General features: G+C 43.9%; 2 protein-coding genes across 5 annotated transcripts in view; one reads left to right on the top strand and one right to left on the bottom strand.

Moving 5' to 3' along the window:
• Positions 1–18883, bottom strand: part of Slc1a6 (solute carrier family 1 (high affinity aspartate/glutamate transporter), member 6) — a 34740-nt gene extending 15857 nt beyond the window's left edge. For 2 of the 4 annotated variants that reach the window (XM_006513422.4, XM_030244972.1), the window contains exons 1-5: positions 11005–14578; positions 9873–10010; positions 7600–7804; positions 5637–5679; positions 2702–3045 (exon numbers count right to left, since the gene is read on the bottom strand). In XM_006513422.4, the coding sequence (XP_006513485.3) occupies positions 2702–3045; positions 5637–5679; positions 7600–7804; positions 9873–10010; positions 11005–11284 (1010 nt within the window). In that variant the 5' untranslated portion in view covers positions 11285–14578. Of the gene's footprint in view, positions 1–2701; positions 3046–5636; positions 5680–7599; positions 7805–9872; positions 10011–11004; positions 14579–18287 lie in introns of those variants that run through there. The other 2 variants (XM_006513424.3, NM_009200.3) reach the window with 2 other exon arrangements.
• The window catches only part of Ccdc105 (coiled-coil domain containing 105), a 40879-nt gene continuing 32019 nt past the window's right edge, over positions 11167–20026 (top strand). Inside the window, exon 1 of the mRNA XM_030245277.1 lies at positions 11167–11235. The gene's annotated coding sequence lies outside the window, so the exon portion shown is untranslated. The remainder of the gene's footprint in view (positions 11236–20026) is intronic.

The following is a 20026-nucleotide window of genomic DNA, read 5'->3' as shown; positions in this document are numbered from 1 at the left end:
TAAAAGGAGATGTCACTATTAGGTGGTGTGCCTTTGTTGCAGTAGATATGGTCTTGTGTAGTGGAAGTATGTCACTGGGGTCAGCTTTGAGGTTCCAGGTGCTCAAACCAGGCCCAGTGTGTTTCTCTCTTCCTGCAACCTATATGTCCAAATGTAGAATTCTTGGCTCCTTCTCCAGCATCATGTCTGATTGTATGCTGCCATGCTTCCTGCCATGATGATAGTGGACTAAACCTCTGAACTGTAAGCCAGCCCCAATTAAATGTTTTCCTTTATAGGAGTTGCCATGTTCGTGGTGTCTCTTCACAGCAATAGAAATCATAAGACACTAAGACATCCCCTATCTCTGGCCTTTGAAACGTCCACAAATTCTTGCCTCTGCTAGTTAGTTTGAACTTTCAACTAGACACAACCTGAAATCACCTGAGAATAAAGTTTCAGTGAGGAATTATCTAGATCAAGTTGACCTGTGGACATAGGAACATCCAGACCATTATCCAGACTATTATGGGAAGCACCATTTAATGGGCTCAGCCCTGGACTATGTAAGAATAGAGGAAGCCAGCTGGATACTAAGCAAGCAAACAAGCAAGCAGTTAGGCATTTGTATGTTTATTCTCTCTACTCTTGACTATGGTGTGATGTTTTAAGTTCCTGCCTTGCCTTCTCCACAATAATGGACTGTAAACTGGAAATATGAAGCAAATAATCCCTTTGTTGCTTTATGTCAGAATTTTATAGCATCAACCAAAATGAGCCTAGAATACTTATTGTCCAAGCACTCTGGTTTTCTCGCGATTTATCTGTTCTCTTCCTTGTGCATGATTTCACTTTCTCCTCTTCATGTCCAGTTAGGTTCTCCCTCCCCTTTCAGAGCCAGCTGTCTTGCTCACTCCTCATCTTTCCAGGCAGTATCCACTTCATAAGCCTCCCCCACCACTGACTGCTTCATATTCCTAACATGAGACTGATGTGGATTTACTACATCACCTTCTGCTTTGTGTTAAATACATGTGATCTACATCACTATTCCTAGCAATAGTGTTACAGAACACACACACACATTTTCATGCAAAAATAACATACATACGCATGCACATCACACCATTCCCAAATGTAGAAAGGAAAATAAAAAAACAGGGCATGAGTAAATGTGTAAGTGAATAGATAAATGAAATGTCTGACAGCTTAAATGAGAGAATTCCAAATGCATTCATGAATAGACAGGTCTGGGAATGAATCTAAGTAGAATGGTTTAAGAATATAAATAAGTAAATATGGTCAGTGTCTTAACTAATGGGGTTAAGACTATATAGCTCAGTGTCCCAGAAACTGCCTAGCTTATTCAAGGCCTTGTGCTTAATCCTGAGAACAAAGCAAAAGAGGCTGCAGGTATAGCTCAGTGCTAGATTGATTATCTAGTATATGTAAATCTTTGGTTCAATCCTAGCACTTAAAAATAATTTGAGGCCAGAATGGATCCACAGATAAAGACATGCATACTCTGCCAAGCCTGATAACCTGAGTTGGACCCTGAAATCCATATGGTAGGAGGAGAGAACTAACCCCAAAAAGTTTATTCTCTGACCTCCACATGCATGCTGTGGCATGCATACTCACACATATACACTCAGACACAATAAATGATAGATAGATAGATAGATAGATAGATAGATAGATAGATAGATAGATAGAGTAATAAAATAATAATTGTGAAATAATTTAACTAATGGATGGATTTATCAGTGAATAAATATATCAATGATTGATTTAACTGATGAATACAAAAATAGATTAAATAAGATAAGTGGGTTGATGCTAGAAAGATGATAATAAATGAGTGAATGAAAGAAATAGATGAGAAAATGGAGGAAGGAGTAAGTCACTGAAAAAAATCATTGCAGGAAAGAGTAAGTGAGTTAGTGAGTCTATGAGTGAATTAACCAATGTGGAAGTATGGTAGTGCATGCTTGTAATCCTACTAATCAGGAGGCAGATACAGAAGGCTGGCATGTTCCAGGCTGTCCTGGACTACATAGGAAGACTTGTCTCAAAAAGCAGTACAATGAACTCCCAGCAACTGTAGTTGTCTGCACAAGATTGAGGTGAGATCAAGCCAGTCAACATTTCAACATGGAGTGGGGAGTGACTCACAAGCCCTACACCTAGCTGAGAAACTATTTTGACACATAATGGCTGCTAGAGGAGGAAGACTAAGTTTTCTTTATGAAAGTGGCATCTTGTAAACTGTTCAAACTCAATGGATGATGCTTCAACTGTGTTCATACAGACAGCTCTCATTGGGATCAGTGGAAGATATATATATACATACAAGCACAAGAGATGTTAGAGGGAGAATGAGAATATGGATATTACCAATTACATGTATGAAATCCTCCAAGTACACGTTTAAAAAAAATTAAAAATGGGTGACCCTATGTGTGGGAAAATGAGCATAGACAGATGAGTGGGTGAATGAATCTCTGAGACAATGCACAAATGAGTGAGTGAGTAAATAGGTTGAGGTCATGAACAGATGAATAAATCACCACAGAAAGATATGAATGAACAGATGAGTTATATTAACCAATGCACAGATGTATGACGACCAAATGTCTGCAAGAGTTCCATTGGCCCCATCTCCATCACCCCCAGGAACCATCACTACCCACCCAGGCACAGGGACTCACCCACCACTCACCAGATGATGATGCCCACCAGCCTCATAATAGCCTCATTGAGGCTGTCAAAGAAGTCCCTCAGGACACGGCCTTTGTGCTTCATGCCACCAATGACCAGCCCAAAGGCCACAGAGAAGACCACAAGGCCCAAGGCATTGATGCCATTGGCTGAGCCAGGTACAGGCACAGTCTCCTCAAAGCTTATCACCTCCTGCAGGGTGCCCAAGGCCCGGGTGACATTTTCCAGGATGCTGGTTTCATTTTCTACTGAGGATGTGGGAGACATGGAGGCCCCCAGCTCTGAACCATTGTCTGTCCTTACAATTGTCCTTGTCACCACTCGTGTGCTGTACTGTGTCTTAAACTGAAATGCAGAGAAATTGAGACCAGATTCAGTATGAAGGCTAACTCATCTGTAGAAATCATTATAAAAACAGAGTTAGGCACACTTAGCATGAATGAGGTCCTATGTTCCATCCTTGGTGTTTGTGCACAAACACACACATACACACACACACATACATGCACACATGCACACATACACTCAGTAGAATTACTCTATATCCTAGTAAGCCCACTGTTGAATATGTACCCAAGGGTATTAATTAAATAAGTCAAAGAAATACAAGCTGAGCATCCCTAACCTAGAAATCCAAATCCACAACAGACAGAGTGACTGAGAGAGTAAAGATGCTTTCGGCCAAGGCCGATAAACTAAATTTGATCCCAGGCTTCACACATAGAAGTGGAGAGCTGACTCTGCAACTTGTCCTCTGATCATGTGCACCATGGCACATACCCACATAACTACACACACAAGTAAATAAATATGATGTAACTAAATAAGTAAGCAAAATAACAATCCAATATCCAAAATGCACCAAAGTTGGAACCTTTTTAAAGATTTTTTTCATTGTGTGTGTGTGTGTAGTATGCTTGTCTAATTGGCATGATTTGCCTCTTTAACCATATAAGTGTATATACATATTTCACATACATTTATGTATTTCATATATGTGATTCATGTGTATTGTCTTCATATGTATTTCATATATGTGTGAAATATATATATTTCAGAGCCCCCAAACACATATAGTGTATTCTCCTGTTGTATAGCACTTTCTCTAAACTGAAAGATTCACTCCAGCAGGAAACTGGAAGGTTCATGAAACTCAGGAGGTAAACAAACTTCACATGTTTGAGAAATCTGAAGCTTACAAGATTCATGAAGGCCCTTCCTTGCCTTTATAAAAGCACTAAATGACTGCTACAGGAGGAGACTCTGACCTTCCAAGCTGCCAAGAGTAGATTTTCAAACATGTTGAGCTACTTGAAATTGCACAGAGAGCTTCTCCAGAAATACAGCCTGCAACAATTGTCACCCATACTGGGATAGGATGGGCACTTTTTTCCTTCCTTCCTTCCTTCCTTCCTTCCTTCCTTCCTTCCTTCCTTCCTTCCTTCCTTCCTTTCTCTTTCTTTCTTTCTTTCTTTTATTTATTTTTTTATTGGTGATGCAGCTGCTTTTGAGTCATCTCTGCTCATATAAGTCCCAGAAATGTACTGGTGTACCAAGTTGGACTTTAGTACAATCATTACTTTGAGATATATATATATATATATCCCCACAACAAGTCTCACACACAACTCCTTGGCATTTTGTGAATTCCATGTCTGCAACCATGGATTAAAAACACTTGGAAAAAACATTTGTGTAGTGAACAAATATAGACCTTTGTTTTGCCATTAGTCGCTAAACCAGTGGCTCTCAACCTGTGGGCTGCTGCAACCATCAAAAAACACTTATTTCCTATAGTCTTAAGAACTGAGATACCAATCATTAGCAAAATTACAGTTATGAAGTAGCAACACAAATAATTTTATGATTTGAAGGGCTATTAAAAGGTCACAGCATTAAGAAGGTTGTGGACCTCTGCTTTAAATAGTTTTAAAGGGGACAAATGCTACCTGCATATCATTTACATTGTTAGCTGTTCTCCATCATCTAGACATGATCTAGAGATCATCTGCAAATTCCACCCATTTTATATAAGAGACTTGAGCAGCAAAGATTTTTGGATCCAATCTTTGTTAATGTCAAGGGATAGAACCATTTTTATATATCAGTTTAAATTTTTAAAAAACATATTACTAAAGAAATGAGTCACTGGATCAGCAAGATAGCTCACAGCAGATAAAAGTCCTCACTGCACACACGTCTAAGGACCTGAGTTGGAGCCTCAGAACCCATGGTGGGAGGAGAGAACCAACTCTCAAAAGTTGTAAAGTGAGTTCTGTACCCACACCTGGCATACATTTGCATGCACTCATACATACATACATACATACATGCATACATACATACATAGACACACACTAAATAATAATAATAATAATAGAAATTAGCAACTGACATTTGCCTAAAGTAAACAAGCCCTGGGTTTTGTCCTCATCACCACGGAGAAAAAATGAGTAAGTGAATAGTGAGAACATTAAAAACCAAAGCCTGAAAGAATGGATAGATGGGATGTATCTTTATGTCCACCCTTCAATAAAGGGGTTGATAAATATCACCTGCTAACCAAATCCAGCTGATGACTTGCTTCTGTAAATAAAGTTTTAAATGGGACATGTAAACCATCTTCAAATGTTGCCCATGGCTACTTTTCTACTACCAGCCCTAAAGTAATGCTCAGACAGATTTTAGGATCTTTCTCTGACATCAATGATCAGATGTCCCAGAACCCCTACCCCAGCTTCCCAGCCTCCATAGGTCCAATGCCATAACAACACTTTGCATCAGCATCATAGCCACAGGAAGTACACTTATTCTCCCAGAGTCCTCCCTAAGGACCCCTACCCACTCTTTCAGCCTTCTTCCCACCCTTCTCCTTGGGAAGCAAGTTCTCTCCACCCTCCATCCCTCCTTGACTAAACCATGTGCCTCTTCCTAACCTGTTTGAAGCAGGCCTCCACAAGGTTAGGTGGAAACATATTTCTGCACAAAAACATCAGAGAAAGGAAAGTAGTTAGACATTGGAATTGAGCCAAGGAACATTGCAATAATAGCAATGACAATTGTATCAACAGGCAGTATAGAAATGCATGGTATATTGCATAAGATTTTGTTGAAAGGACCCTGATACAGCTGTCTCTTGTGAGGCTATTCTTGGGCCTAGCAAACACAGAAGTGGATGCTCACAGTCAGCTATTGGATGGATCACAGGGCCCCCAATGGAGGAGCTAGAGAAAGTATCCAAGGAGCTAAAGAGATCTGCAACCCTATAGGTGGAACAACAATATGAGCTAACCAGTAACCCCCAGAGCTCGTGTCTCTAGCTGCATATATATCAGAAGATGGCCTAGTCGGCCATCAGTGGAAAGAGAGGCCCATTGGTTTTGCAAACTTTATACACCTCAGTACAGGAGAACGCCAGGGTCAAGTAGTGGGAGTGGGTGGGAGGGGAGTTGTGGGGGGGCATGAGGGACTTTTGGGATAGCATTGGAAATGTAAATGAAAAAAATACCTAATAAAAAATGTAAAAAAAAGAATAAATTTTAAGATATACAAAAAAAAGAAAGAAAAGAAAAGAAAGAAATGCATGGTGTGGGCCAAGTACTAAGCAAAGTTCCTGTCCTACACTATCTGACATGAACCCTACAATGACCATAGAAGTAAACATTATTAATGCCTCTAGCAAAACCAAAGGCCACAGGACATCACCCAGACCCACAGAGCTGCTCAAGGGTACATATCGATCTTACCATGGACTGACAATAGTTAGACCTCTCCAAAGGTCATGTTGAAATCTGATTGCCATAAAGATAATGTTGGGAGGTAGAGTCATGGACTAAAAAGGTTTATAGATTAATAGGAAGTAGCCTTGTTCAAAAAGGAAGCTCTTTTTGATATGCTTGCTCTGGCTAACCATCATATGCTCTCTGCCATGTTAGAATGCAGCTAGAAGGCCTTCACCAGATGCTGGTACCAAGTTCTTGGACACTCTAAATCCCTAAATAGCAAGATAAATGAAACTTTGTTTCTTCTTTTTGTTTTGGGGGGTTTTTTTTGGGGGGGTATATAACTAACTCGGTTTCCAGGATACTTTTATTTAATTTTTAACATATTCACTCAGTTTTTGATATATATTTATATATAATATATTTATAATACATGTGCTATAGTCAACATATAAAAGAAGGTAGACATCTTGTATGAGTTGGTTCTCTCATTTCACCATGTGGATCCCATCAAAAGGCCTGGTGACAAGTGCCTTTACACACTGAATCATCTCACTGACCCTAAATTTTATTGTATTTACTTAAGAGAGAGAGAGAGAGAGAGAGAGAGTGCACGCGCATGTGCATGCGCACATCCCACAGCATGTATGTGAAGATCGAAGGATAGCTTGTGAGATCCTGTTCTCTCCTTCTACCAGGTAGGTGAAGTGGACTGAACTCAGGTGGTCAGGCTATACAGCAAGTACCTTGCCCACTGAGCCATCTTATTGGCCCTCAGCTATTGTATAATATCACATAATAGCAGCAGGAAATGCCATGGCAATTCTACATCAGTACTGCAGGAGCATTGACTTTGAGGCTGACAAGCAAAGTCTTCTTAGACTAAAAGAATCATTTGCTCACCAAAGAAGTTTGGGAACACCTAGCCAATAGCAGCTCCTCTTACCCAGTCCTAAGATACCACAATTGACTCCTTCCCAGCCTCAGAGTGCAAAGATCATATCTAGATATAGCTTTCCTAGAGGATATGTGCAAGGATCCAGGGCAGAAAGTGTATACCAAAAATGGCAACCAATAGTTGCATCCTTTTCCATACTAGATCCACCTGTCCATGGTCTCTCATAGAAAGAGAATTTTTGCATGTAATCCAGAAGTCTCAACAAAATGAAAATGTCACCTGACCAGGTCCATGAAAGCATCAGCTGTTGGGACAGTCTCAATTCGGCCCTCACGGTGCAGCCCCTCCTTGGAGCCCTTCCCAGGATGTATGATGGTAACCATTAGGATGCCGATGAAAACTGCAATGACTGTAGTCACCATGTAGTACACAGCTGCCCGCATTCCCATCCGCCCTGTCGCCTTGTTGTCCAGGGATGCCATACCTAGAAGAGAGGCAGTGCAGTCCCTGCAGCAGCACCCATACCCTCCACTCCTTTCCACATCTGCTCTACCTACTCCAAACCATCAGCTCAAAATCACTGCAATCCCTTAACTAAAGATATCCACAGAAGCCATGTGTGCTAAGAGTTATCTATACAACTGCTTTTATGCTATTATGAATAAGTATAATTTTGGGGAAAACATAATATATAGTTTTATATATTGTATAAATTAATATTTATAAACTATAAAACACACACACACACACTGTGAAAAAGGAGGCTAGTCTGATAGCTCAGTAGTTAAGAGCATATACTGCTCTTACAGGAGACCCAAATTACATCAGCAGTACAAATATTCTGTGCCTCATAACCACTCCTAACTCCAGCTCCAGAGGATCTGATGCCCCCTTCTGGGCTTCCAGGGCACCTGTATGCACATACCATTCCGTTTTTTATTCCAAATAACTCCAGCAAACACAGTACCTCCCCTCTACTCTAAGCCAGCCCTCCAATTCTCACTCAACTCCACTGATCTCTGTTTGCACCATAAATATTACAAACTTTCAAGTCTCCATCCCACAATCCACCTCAACCATCACATCCCTCCAACCTATTCATGTTTTGGCTACATGCCCTTCCCAGTCATCTTAGTTGTTAGAAGTTTACTCATAGGGATACTAACAGCCTGCATTTTTCCCTCTCCTAAGAATAATCCCCAGCAGAATGGAAGCTTCCTCCTCCAGAAAGGCCCCAGAGTCAGCTATAGTCAATGACTGGTTAGTGCAGAGATTCAGACGAAGGCAGAATTAGAGGTGAGGGACAACTCCATGATGTTGCTCACACATCAGAGCATCCCACCCAATGATATCACACTGAGAGACCAGCCTTCCTCTGAACACACATCTTTGCTTAGCCTCTTTCCTCACCCTGCCTTGCTTCCCTCGCTTCCCCATGGGTTTCCTCCCTTGATGAGTTTCTTGTGACCAAATCCCCATGTCAGGCTTGGCTTCTAAGTAACTCAACCTAAGAAACCAATGTCTTAAGCTTTGGTCATTATTTCTGTCCCTAAACCCAGGGGATGCTAAACACTACCTGTGGCTAAATCTGGTGTACTGTTTTTGCTTTTGTAAAGTTTTATTAAAACACAACTGATATGTATAGTTTTAACTGTTAACTCAACACAATCTAGAACCACTAAAAAGAGAGACTCGATGAGGGATTATTTAGAACAGGTGGACTTGTGAGCATGTCTGTGAGGGGTTGTCCAGATTTCATTGATTGAGAGAAGATGGCCCACCTACTATGTGCAGTTCAATTTCCTATGCAAGGGATTGTGTACTGTAAAGATGGAACTTGATGCACAAATATGCATGTGTCTATTTATCTTCTCTCTGTTCTTGGTTGTGGATGTGACTTAACTAGCCATTTCAAGTTCCTACACTAATGTTCCTGAATGATGGAGTATACCTTGGAACTGTGAGATAAAATAAACCCTTTCCCCCTAAGTTTTTTTTTTTTTGGTCAAGTATTTATTACAACAATATAAATGAAATTAGGCTAAAAGCCATGTCCATTTGTTGCATATTGCCTATCTTTGTTTTTCTATTCCAAGATCAGAACTGAACCATTACAATGAAGATCAGATGACCCTTTTAGCCAAAAATATTTACTATCTAAAAGAAAAGGTGCCATATACCTCTTCCACAGCCTCTTCCCTTCCTCCATCCTCCAACCTGGCACCTCCACCAGACTCACCTCCTACATGGTCACCCACACCACACCTTTTTTTCATCTACTCCATATAACAACACCAATCCTGCTTCTCCAGTCTTTCTTTTCTCTCTGAAAAATCTCTGAGCTCTGACAGGATGGTATTTCACTTCGTGGAAAAGTACAACAAAGTTATTGGGGTGCACAGTTCATGTGACAGCAGGGCATAAGCAAGACCTAGGCATGACTTTAATTGATGAGTTGAGAAAGGGCTTCCATGATTGGAGTAACCCTGGATCTTTTCTTAAGATTGGGCTCTGGGTGTGTCCTGGAAATGCAAAATGGCTTGGGCTCTCACCTGTGACAAGGCTGGAGACAATGAGGGGTAACACCAGCATCTGCAGCATCCTCATGAGCAGCTCACCAGGAAAGGAGAAGTACTTGATCTGGCGGTAGGAGAGCTGGTACGGGCGCAAGGCAAATGCCAAGCTGACACCTAGAACCAGGAAGGAAGGGTTCATGGAATGAACTATGGATCTCAATCCCAGGCAGGGTCCGTTCACCCATCCCAAAAGGGGTGTGGTAGGGTAAGCAGTGAATATTCTATGGGGGTGTGATTTATGTGCATGGGTATTGTGTGTGCTTGTGTGTATATGGGTAAGGGCACATATGTATGTGTGGACATGTGTAAAAGGGTATGTGCATGGCTATGTATTTGTATGAGTGTGTGCATGGGTACATGCATGGTTATGTGTGTGCTAGGTATGAGCGTACATTTGTGTGTATATGGATCTGTATATACATGAGTGTGTATAGTGGGTTTGGCCTAATACTGTCTGTATCGTAATGTTAATTAGGGATCCCAAAACTGTTTGCACGAGTGTGTGTAGCTTCTGGGAACATGCCCCCAGGTGATTCTGATTGGTAAATAAAAATTCCAACAGCCAATAGCTGGTAAGGACAGACAGAAGCAGGTTTTTGGAATTTCCCAGGCTTGGGACCAGGAAAGAAGGAAGAAGATCCACCATGCTGGGAGAGTGTGGAGAAGAGGAGAGACACCACGCCTGAGAAGAGTGAAGGACAGAAGTATGGCCACCACGTGAAGGAACCAGGAGAGCAGAGCCCAGAGGGCTGCCCAAATCATCACGTTTCTTAAGTAAATCGGGGTAGTGTTGCTGGAACCAATCTCATAAGAGCATGATGGATAGCTGCATATTTATGCATGTGTGCAGTTTATGGTATCTGCACCTCTAAAGATGCATCGTGCATCTTTCTCTGTGTGCAGTCGTAAAGTACATGTCTGTGCAGTGTACTTGTTTGTGCCCACACATGTAACATCACGTCGTGTTCATACAACTGTGTTTGACTCTGTGTATGCCCTCTCTGCTCATGTCCTCAGGAGGGCTGAGTGGGAGGCTTGTGAAATGAGTCCACCCGAGACAGCAAGGGGGCAGTTAACAGAAGTCCCGCCTCCCAGAAGCAGAGCTCACCAATGATCACAGCGCTGACTGTGAGCAAGATGAAGGCATTCCGGCGCAGGAAGCGCCTCACGTGCTCTCGGGTCATGGTCTGCAGGCGCAAGCGCGTGCGCAGTGCTCTCTGCTGCAGGCTGTCCTGCAGGCCCTGCAGACAGCCCCCACCGGCACCGCTCTCCCTCAGGAACAGACTATTGCCGTGGCTGCTCATCGCGTCTCTGCGGGGGACAGAGGAGACCAGATCTGGTGAGGGAGGAGTCTGGAAAAGGAGTGGGTGGGGTGAAGGAATGAACATTGCAGCTCAGAAGTCAGGGGAGGGGCGGTGTCAGAGGAGAATGCTTGAGACCCTGCTCCGAATGGGATTCAATTTTCATGCCCTAGCAGCAAACGGTTAAGGCCTTCGAACTCATACACCAGAGTGGTGGTTAGAGACAGGGTAGGGGGAAAGAAATACTGCACACCTATAAGGTTTTCTGCCTCCAGCCTCTCCCTTTATCTCACTGAGATCATCTCAAGCAACTGAGGGCTGTTGCAGCGCTCAAAACATTTTTGCTGAATGTCAATTGTATGAAGAACTCTTGAAAAGGCACCGTTAGGCTAGTCCCACAAACCACAATAGTTGGGTGTACGGCCTGAAGACGCCCACAGTCGACTTTGCACAAGAACAAAATCAGCAAGTGTCTGGCAAACAGTGGGCAACCAACTAATGTGGCTATTTTGTATGCATGACCAGGACAGCAATAGGGTAAAGATAGGATGGCTTGGGAAACAAATATAACATTCTGGGCCCAGCTTGTTCATTGATCTCTTTTGAAGTGAAACCTCAGACTCTGCATCCCTTTTTTATACTTGCCCATATCTATTTCACCTTATTGACTTCCTTTTCTTTAAGGTATCCAGAGTGGATATTGTAGTTTTCATAGTTAAATAAAATGCATGTAAATATAAAACCTGCCAATCTGTTTAGCAACAAAACACTTGGAAGTTACAAAGCAGCTTAGAAATTGTGGCTTCTGACCCAGCCTGCAGCAGTCCTGTAATATGGGCTACTCCCGAGGCTGAGGAAAGGGGGTTGTTACAAATTCAAGGCCAGCACCTGCAACTTAGTGGGACCCTGCCTCAAAATAAAAGGTTAAAATGAGAGCTAGTGGGCAGAGGCTGGAAAATGGCTCATTGGTTAAGGGTGCACTTTGCTCCTGCAGAGGACCAGTGTTCTGTTCTCAGCACCCACATCAGGTAGCTCAAAACTGCTATAACTCGGGGCTGGAGTGATGATGGCACTGTGATTAAGAGCACCAACTGCTCTTCTGAAGGTCCTGAGTTCAAATCCCAGCAACCACATGGTGGCTCACAACCATCCATAACAAGATCTGACTCCCTCTTCTGGAGTGTCTGAAGACAGCTGCAGTGTACTTATATATAATAAATAAATAAAATCTTTTTTTAAAAAGATTGTAACTCCAATTCCAGAAGATCAATGCCCTCTCCTGGTCTCACTGGCACCTGCACTCACATGTAGACACACACACAACATAAGAAAAATCAAAGATGAAAATGAATTTCTCTTTTGAAGAGGGCTGGGCTATACAGCTCAGTGGTAGGATCCTGGCCTGCCATGTGCAAGGCCCTAGGTTCAGTTCTCAATACTGATCACCTCAGCTTCCCATGAAGCTGAGACTCCAGGCATCACCATGAGCAGCCTTGAATTGTTTCATCATTGTTTTGCTGCCACTACTCAATTGGCACCTGAAATGGTTGCCCTCCATATCTAAGTTATCTACCTACTTCCAAAAGACGGGCCATCTGAGTAGGCTTTCCATGCCCTGTGTCCTGCTGGTACTCAGTGTACAGCTCCTGTTAGGATTTTGCTCCAAACGGACTGGTCCCCTGAAGCCACAGCATTGCTTCTCATTTTGCTCTGAACATGCACAGACCCAGGACTACAAGCTGCACAGAAAGCAGGCAGTTGCTCCCTCTTCTCTGGTACATCCTGTCTCCAGTTACTAAATGAATAACCCATGAATCCCAAGAGCGTTCAACAGAGATAGGAGCCTGGACACGTATCTCTTTCCTTTCTCTGCCCAACAAGCCATGCTGTACAGTCCAAACAGCTGGTTCTGCAGATCCACAAATCGACATCCTCAGATTCAACCAACACTGGACGGAAATGTTCAGTGAGTAAAGACCACCATCTCAGCACTGAGGATGCTGAGCCAGGGGAAACAGAAATTCAAGGCTAGCTAGGGCTGCCTAGAAAGACCCTGTATCAAAAAAGTTAACCAATCAACTCATGTCTAGCTCAAAGAGCTACTGCCAGTTGATGGATTCTGGGGGAAAGCAAAAGGCAGTTTTCTTCAGTGGTGTGGTTGGTGGTCAGTTGGCCATGCTCCAGTGGATGACGCCTTATACTCCTGGGCATGGGGGAAGCCTGAATGGATTCAGTACATTATTTAGAGGAAGAGGAAAAAGGAGAGGAGGAAGTAGCAACATGAGTTAGGAGGAGAATGTGAGAGGATTCAGGAAGGGTTGAAGAAGAAAAGGAAGGAGGGGTAGGTGTAACCTAAATATACATTTATGTGTTTATGAAATTACCAATGAATATTTTACATATTTGTTTGGTTTGGGTATTTTTTAGAGTTATTTATTATTATTTTATTTATACGAGTACACTGTAGCTGTCTTCAGACACACCAGAAAAGGACATTGGATCCCATTACAGATGGTTGTGAGCCACCATGTATTGCTGGAAATTGAACTTGGGGACCTCTGGGAGAACATTCAGTGTTCTTAACTGCTGAGTCATCTCTCCGGCCCTACCAATGAATTAGAAACAAAACAAAAGAAAACAAAAACCTCAAAGGTAAGGCTGGAGAGATGGCTTACAACCAGAGCATCCACCTCCCTCTTCTGCTCTAAAGGAACTTAAACTCATGTGCGCATACTCACACATGAATATGCATAATTAAAAAGAAAAAAATTTATGTGTATGAGTGTTTGACTGCACGTGTGTGTGTGTGTGTGTGTGTGTGTGTGTGTGTGTGTGCCCGCGCGCACTCACCTCGTGTTTGCATTAACCATGGGATCCAGAAAAGGACATTGGATCCTATGGAACAAGAGCTACAGGAAATCGTGAGCAGTCAGGTGGGTGCTGGGACCAGAACCTGGTTCCTCTATGACAGCAACAAGCACTTTTTTTTTTAGATATTTTTTTTATTTACATTTCAAATGCTATCCCGAAAGTTCCCTAGACCCTCCTCCCACCCTGCTCCCCCTTCTTGGCCCTGGCGTTCCCCTGTACTGGGGCATATAAAGTAGCAACAAGCACTCTTAACTGCTGAACCATCATCTCTCCAGCAGCTTTGGGTTTTGGGGAGTTGTTTTGTTTTGTTTTGTTTTATTAATCGTAGCATGAGATTAGCATGCGAAAAACCTTGGGTTTAATTTCCAGCACCAAAAAAATCATACTGGACATGAACAAACTTTTCTTCTTACCATTCCCTAAATGATATAACATAGCAACTATATGTACAATATTGGAGTTGTACTTGGTGGAGTTATTTATTTTCTCTCTCTCTCTCTCTCTCTCTCTCTCTCTCTCTCTCTCTGTGTGTGTGTGTGTGTGTGTGTGTGTGTGTGTGTGTGTATGTATGTATCTGTGTGTGTGTGTGTGTGTGTGTGTGTGTGTGTGTGTGTGTGTGTGTGCAGGTGTACCTATGCAAGTCAGAGGACAACTTTTGGGAGTCCATTCTCTTCCTCCACCATGTAAGTCCCAGGGATTAAATTTAGGACTTTAGACGTGATGGCAAGTACCTTTACCCCACTGAGCCATCTTGTATCCTTGTGCTAGGCCCTAAAAGTAATGTAGAGATGAATTAAATATGTAATAAGACAAGAATTTGGCTCTGTGCAAATATGATGCCATTTGATGTGCATACAGGGATTTCGGAGTCCATCCAGGATGGAGCATGTACCTGGAACAAACTCCCTAAGGAGACCTAAAAACAACTAGATGGAGAGGGAGTTGGCATGTGATAGTCTGTGAGCCAAACCGGGCCTGATGTCTTTGTGGCTAGCATTTTTTAATCATGGTATTGGCACACAGCTCATTTACTCATTGTTTCTGCAGCTGCTTCCAGGCTACAGTGGCAAAGGCAAGTTGCTGAAATAGAGATCACAAAATGATTTACGAAAGTGACTCTGACTTTACAAAAGTGGGGGTGGAGAGGACCACATGGCTTGGTGGATAGAGAGGATTGCTGCCAAGCTTGGTGACCTGAGTGCAGTCCGGGACCCACATGATGGAAGGAGAGAACTAACTCCCTCGGATGTCTCCTGACTGTATTGTGCATGCACATGGGTACACACACATGCACACACACACATACACACACACACACACACACACACACACACGCACACGCACACACACACAAGGCTGCCATAGCCTAGTAAAAGCGAATATGTGCTGGGGTAAGAAGGGTATGGCTCACAGGTAGATCGTTCATCAAGAGTACATGAAAACCTGTATTCCATCCCAACACTGGTGGAGGAAAGACAGCCAGTAGGTAGTAATTAACAATTTTTTTAAAAATTAAATAAATAAGCAGAAAGAGAGCAGATACAGTATTGAGCTCAAATGAAAGGCTGTCTTCCACACCTTCGCCAGGCCCGCCTAGATCACTGTAACCTCACACAGCTGTGATTTGTCACTAGTTCATTCTTCCTCTTTATTTCAGTGGACAGTGGATAATTGCTCCCGCTCACAGGCATAGTTAAATCTTTCAGAACATGAAGGTAATGCAAGATGCCAGCTCAAGCTCCTTAACACTCCCATCCCCATTAAACACTTGGCACTCCTTTGTGCCGGGAGCATTCAAGCTGCTGTCTTCTCATCCTTCATAAAAGAATAAACTGCTGAGCACTATCATCACCCTCCCGTGCTCTGTCACCCCTTTCAGAATCACTGTTGCACTCTGTTTGTTCAAGGTCAAGATCTGTGGTTCGCACATGAATGTGATCACACAGCATTTGAATTTCTGAGCCTAGCTTAGAAAAATTAACATTAATCATTTGAGAAAAATGCTATAAGGAAAACTAATCTTTTGTATGCTTCTAAAAATGTAATAAATGTTTTTAAAGAACATTTTTCAAATACTTGATTTCAAAGTATCCTCCACTTGGGCCTTTCTAGAGTTCCTGAACCCCTGGAGCTCTCAGGCATTTTTCATCAAGAGAGTGAAATTGGTCTGGTTCTCCTGGCTCTAGGCCCTCTCTTTGCCCTGTCTCCTAAGCTCCCTATTCTGGAAATGACCTTTTCCGGGATCTCCAACCTCTGCAAGATAAAGAGATCAAGAATGAGTCCTCTAAATCCTCAAATGTAATGAGCTATGCCATCCTCCCCTTGGAGATGTGAGGTAGGTGGACAGGAAGGCCTTTGTGACCCCTAAAGCTCAAACAAGTGTTGAACTTTCAAGACAAAGAGGTCTTTGAAAGTGAAGGGCTTGTCTCACTATACAGCTGATACCCAAAGCTAAGGGCCACCAGCATCATTGCCAGAAAGCAATAGGGAAAAAGACCCCAAAAGATTAAAAAGGGGCACAGTGTGTTCTAACAAACCCCTCAGGAGAAGAAATGTACATTGCTACACTGACCATACATTGGCTATAGATGTGAAATAACACCAACTCCATAAAATACACATCATCCTGAGATGGAAGGTTCATCCAAAAGCAGATCTGTGTGAGCCAGGCGTGGTGGTAGTCTCAGCACTTGAGAAACAGCAACTAAGTGGCAAGTCTCAGGCCAGCCTGGGCTACACAGGGAGCTCTTTTCTTCTGATAGAGAGGGTGAGGAGGAAGTGAAAGAGGAAAGGAGGAAGGGAAGGAGTGAGGGAGGGAAAGAGAGAGAGCAAGAACGAGAGAGAGAGAGAGAGAGAGAGAGAGAGAGAGAGAGAGAGGAGTGTTGTTGGTATTTCTTAACCAGAATGCAGTGTGATATGGCCTTGGAGGTTAGCTTCAACCTTTAGGAAAGGAATACACAAGAAACGATCTTTTTGTTTGTATTTTTCATGTTTTCTTTTTCTTTGTTGATGCAGCCTGAAACAGTGCAGGTGTGTGTGTGTGTGGGGGGGGGGGGGGGTAAATAGGTTCATTTTTATCTTATGTGTGTGAGTGCTAGAAGAGGGTATTAGAGCCCATGAAACAGGCAACCAAACCAGGGAAGTCCTCTTTACCACCGAGCCATCTCTCCAGCCCTAAAGCTGTAAGCTTAAATGGCCTGTTTTTTCTCTCCTCCCTCCATTCTCAGGCCTATAACTAAGCCATCTCCAGGGCCTTTTCTTGCACAAACGATGGCGGGCTAAAGGAAGATTCTTTGTTTAAATAACATCATATATTGATGCTATGCTACCTGGAGGAGTAAGTGACAGACGGGAAAGAGGCAAGATAGACATCATTCATCACACACTCACTTGAATACAGACAGCGTCACATCCTGTGTGCAACTGACACCTATGTACTCCTTTATGGACATGCAGTCCCACGCAGACTCTTCAGACATACAGCCACACACCCTCCAGAACTGTGAATCCATACGCGCCATGCCAAACACATATTTCCTCCCCACAAACAAACCTTTGCTACAGTCATGCACACCAGAAGACAGATAACCTCTCTCACACCGTCAGAAATACAACCAACCCCATACATTCAGCATTAGACATACAAAGTCTACACAGAGAAACACACACATGCGCGCCAGCACGCGCGCGCCACCACCATGCACACCATGAAACTCAAAGCCACACACTTTGAGCCTCCTGCACAAGTACCCCATGCAAATGAAACTCCGTGGACAATGATGTTCACCAAAGTCTTAGGCACACAAGCACATGCTCACCCAAAAATAAATAACACAGTACAACCACAATCGCACCTCCATACCCAGCTCCCTTGGAATGATGGTCGGTCTTAACCACAGCAGGCATGTCTGGAGTTGGATTATGAACCCCTGGTAGGGAAAATGGAGTCCAGCCAAAGAAATAGGAGAGACATCATATTCAGTATTGGAAATAGGACTGCCTGGGAGTTGAGGTTGCTGAATGGGGAGTTCTGGAGATGGGAAGGAGACCCAGGGATCTAAAGTAAGGAAACTCACCAGAGTGGCAGGGCAGAGGCAGGCTCAGCACCTATAACGGGACTGGAAAGCACTGAGGAAAGGTAATGAGAAAGTGGAGACCTGTGCACAGGGAATGACTCGGACCCAGAGCCAACCCTACTCAGGATAAATGTCCCACTCACCAGCCTCGGGTCAGCGGGGCCGCCTTGCCCGCGCCTTGGCCTGCGCGCTGCGCCGGGATGCAGAAGCCAGAACCCGCTGAAGGACCTGGCCGGGTCCGCAGGGACCCTCCAGGGACCCGCGCTGTGTCTGCGTTGGGGACCCGAAGACAGAGAGAGCGACGCGGAACAGGGATGCGCTATGCAATCGGAGGAATGCAGGCTGGCCTTGAGCTCACGTGGGTGCGGGGGGCGCGGGGCCGGGGCGGGGGGCGGGACCCCCTCGGGGATGTCCCCCTGCCGCAGCTGCTCAGGAGCTCCGGGACGCGGGGCGGGCGGGGTGACCGGCCTCTCCCGCACAGCCTCCGCCCCCGCGCCGAGCCGCGCCTCCGAGCCCGCCCCCTGCCCCTCCCGAGTCCTCCGAGGCCAGCAGGCCTCCTGGGATGTTGGGGTACCCAGCCCTGTTACCGCTGGGAGAGCGCCCACATCCTCAGCGTGGGTCTGAGGCAGGGGGAGGGAAGACAGCCCGCATCGGGTGACCACAGCCACCACGTGGGCTCGCTGCCCAGCTTCTCCCTCAGGTGCACCTTTCTGGCTTTGGCCACTTTACTGCTGTGTCCCTCTCGGCCAGTCCCTCTCCCTCTCTGAGCCTGGCCTCCTCGCTGAAACAAGGGAGGTGACTTGGCCGACCTGAGAGAAAATTACAGCTGAGGAAAGTAAAGCGAACGTGAAAACGCTCTCTGCAGCATGAAGCGCTGTGCAAATCGAAACCTTTCATAATTGCTGTTACTGTTGTAATTAATGGTATCCCTTGCAATCTGCAGCGTATCTGCGACACTGTGGAGCTGGCATCTTCCTCCAGGTTGACACTGACTTGGTAGCTTCCAGCACATTAGTTCTTCTGAGAACTGAGCCTCTTTACAGAGTTTGACACCAACCCCAGCGGGATAATAAAAATCAACCCGGAAGACACTGGTTAGATGGCTTACTACTGCTTGCAGGGCAAGGCTGGCAACCTGAGTTTCATTCCTAGAACTTACGTAATGGTGAAGGAGAGAACCAACAAGGAGAGAACCAACACCAGATCTCCACGGATGTGCCGTGGCAAGCTCACAATACAAACATGTACTGTAGTGTAGTCAATCGATGTTCGTTGTTGTTATTACTGTGCTATTATTGATGGCAACATCATGCATCTGGAAGATTCCTTGAGTTCTATTTCATTTACATAGCCATACTAAACACACGTTACCACCCCAGTTTGCAGACAAAGTGACAGGTTCTCATAAAATAGCACAGCCTTCAGAGCTGTCCAGTCGTTGTACTCAGAGCCCTGGCCCTAATCCTTGAACACTTGCTAAACAAGGTAGTTCTCAGTCTTACCTGGACCTTTTAAACACAAGGAGAACAGTTTTAAATTCTGATGCCAAATCAAAACTGCACTGGGATTCTACCCCACACCCTCCCCCCAAGTCAGTGTGGCTCTCAATCCAGAGATCCACAAATCAGTGGACCAGTGTGGCTACAGGTACGTTGTGGGATCATCCCAAAAGTTCACCAGCCCCTGAACAAAAAAAAAAAAAAAAATGCAGTACATTTACACCATGAAATTTTGCACACCCATAAAGAATGAAATGATCAAATTTGCAGAAAAATATATAGAATTTGGAGTCACTGTTTTTAATGTATTTTTACTTATTCTTTGAGAATTTCATACATGCATACAATGTATTTTGGTCATATCCTCCTTCCAACTCTTTGAA

This window comes from Mus musculus, chromosome 10 (genome assembly GCF_000001635.26).
Source record: "Mus musculus strain C57BL/6J chromosome 10, GRCm38.p6 C57BL/6J".
Lineage (NCBI taxonomy): Eukaryota > Metazoa > Chordata > Mammalia > Rodentia > Muridae > Mus > Mus musculus.
This window is presented reverse-complemented; position numbering and strand designations above follow the sequence as displayed.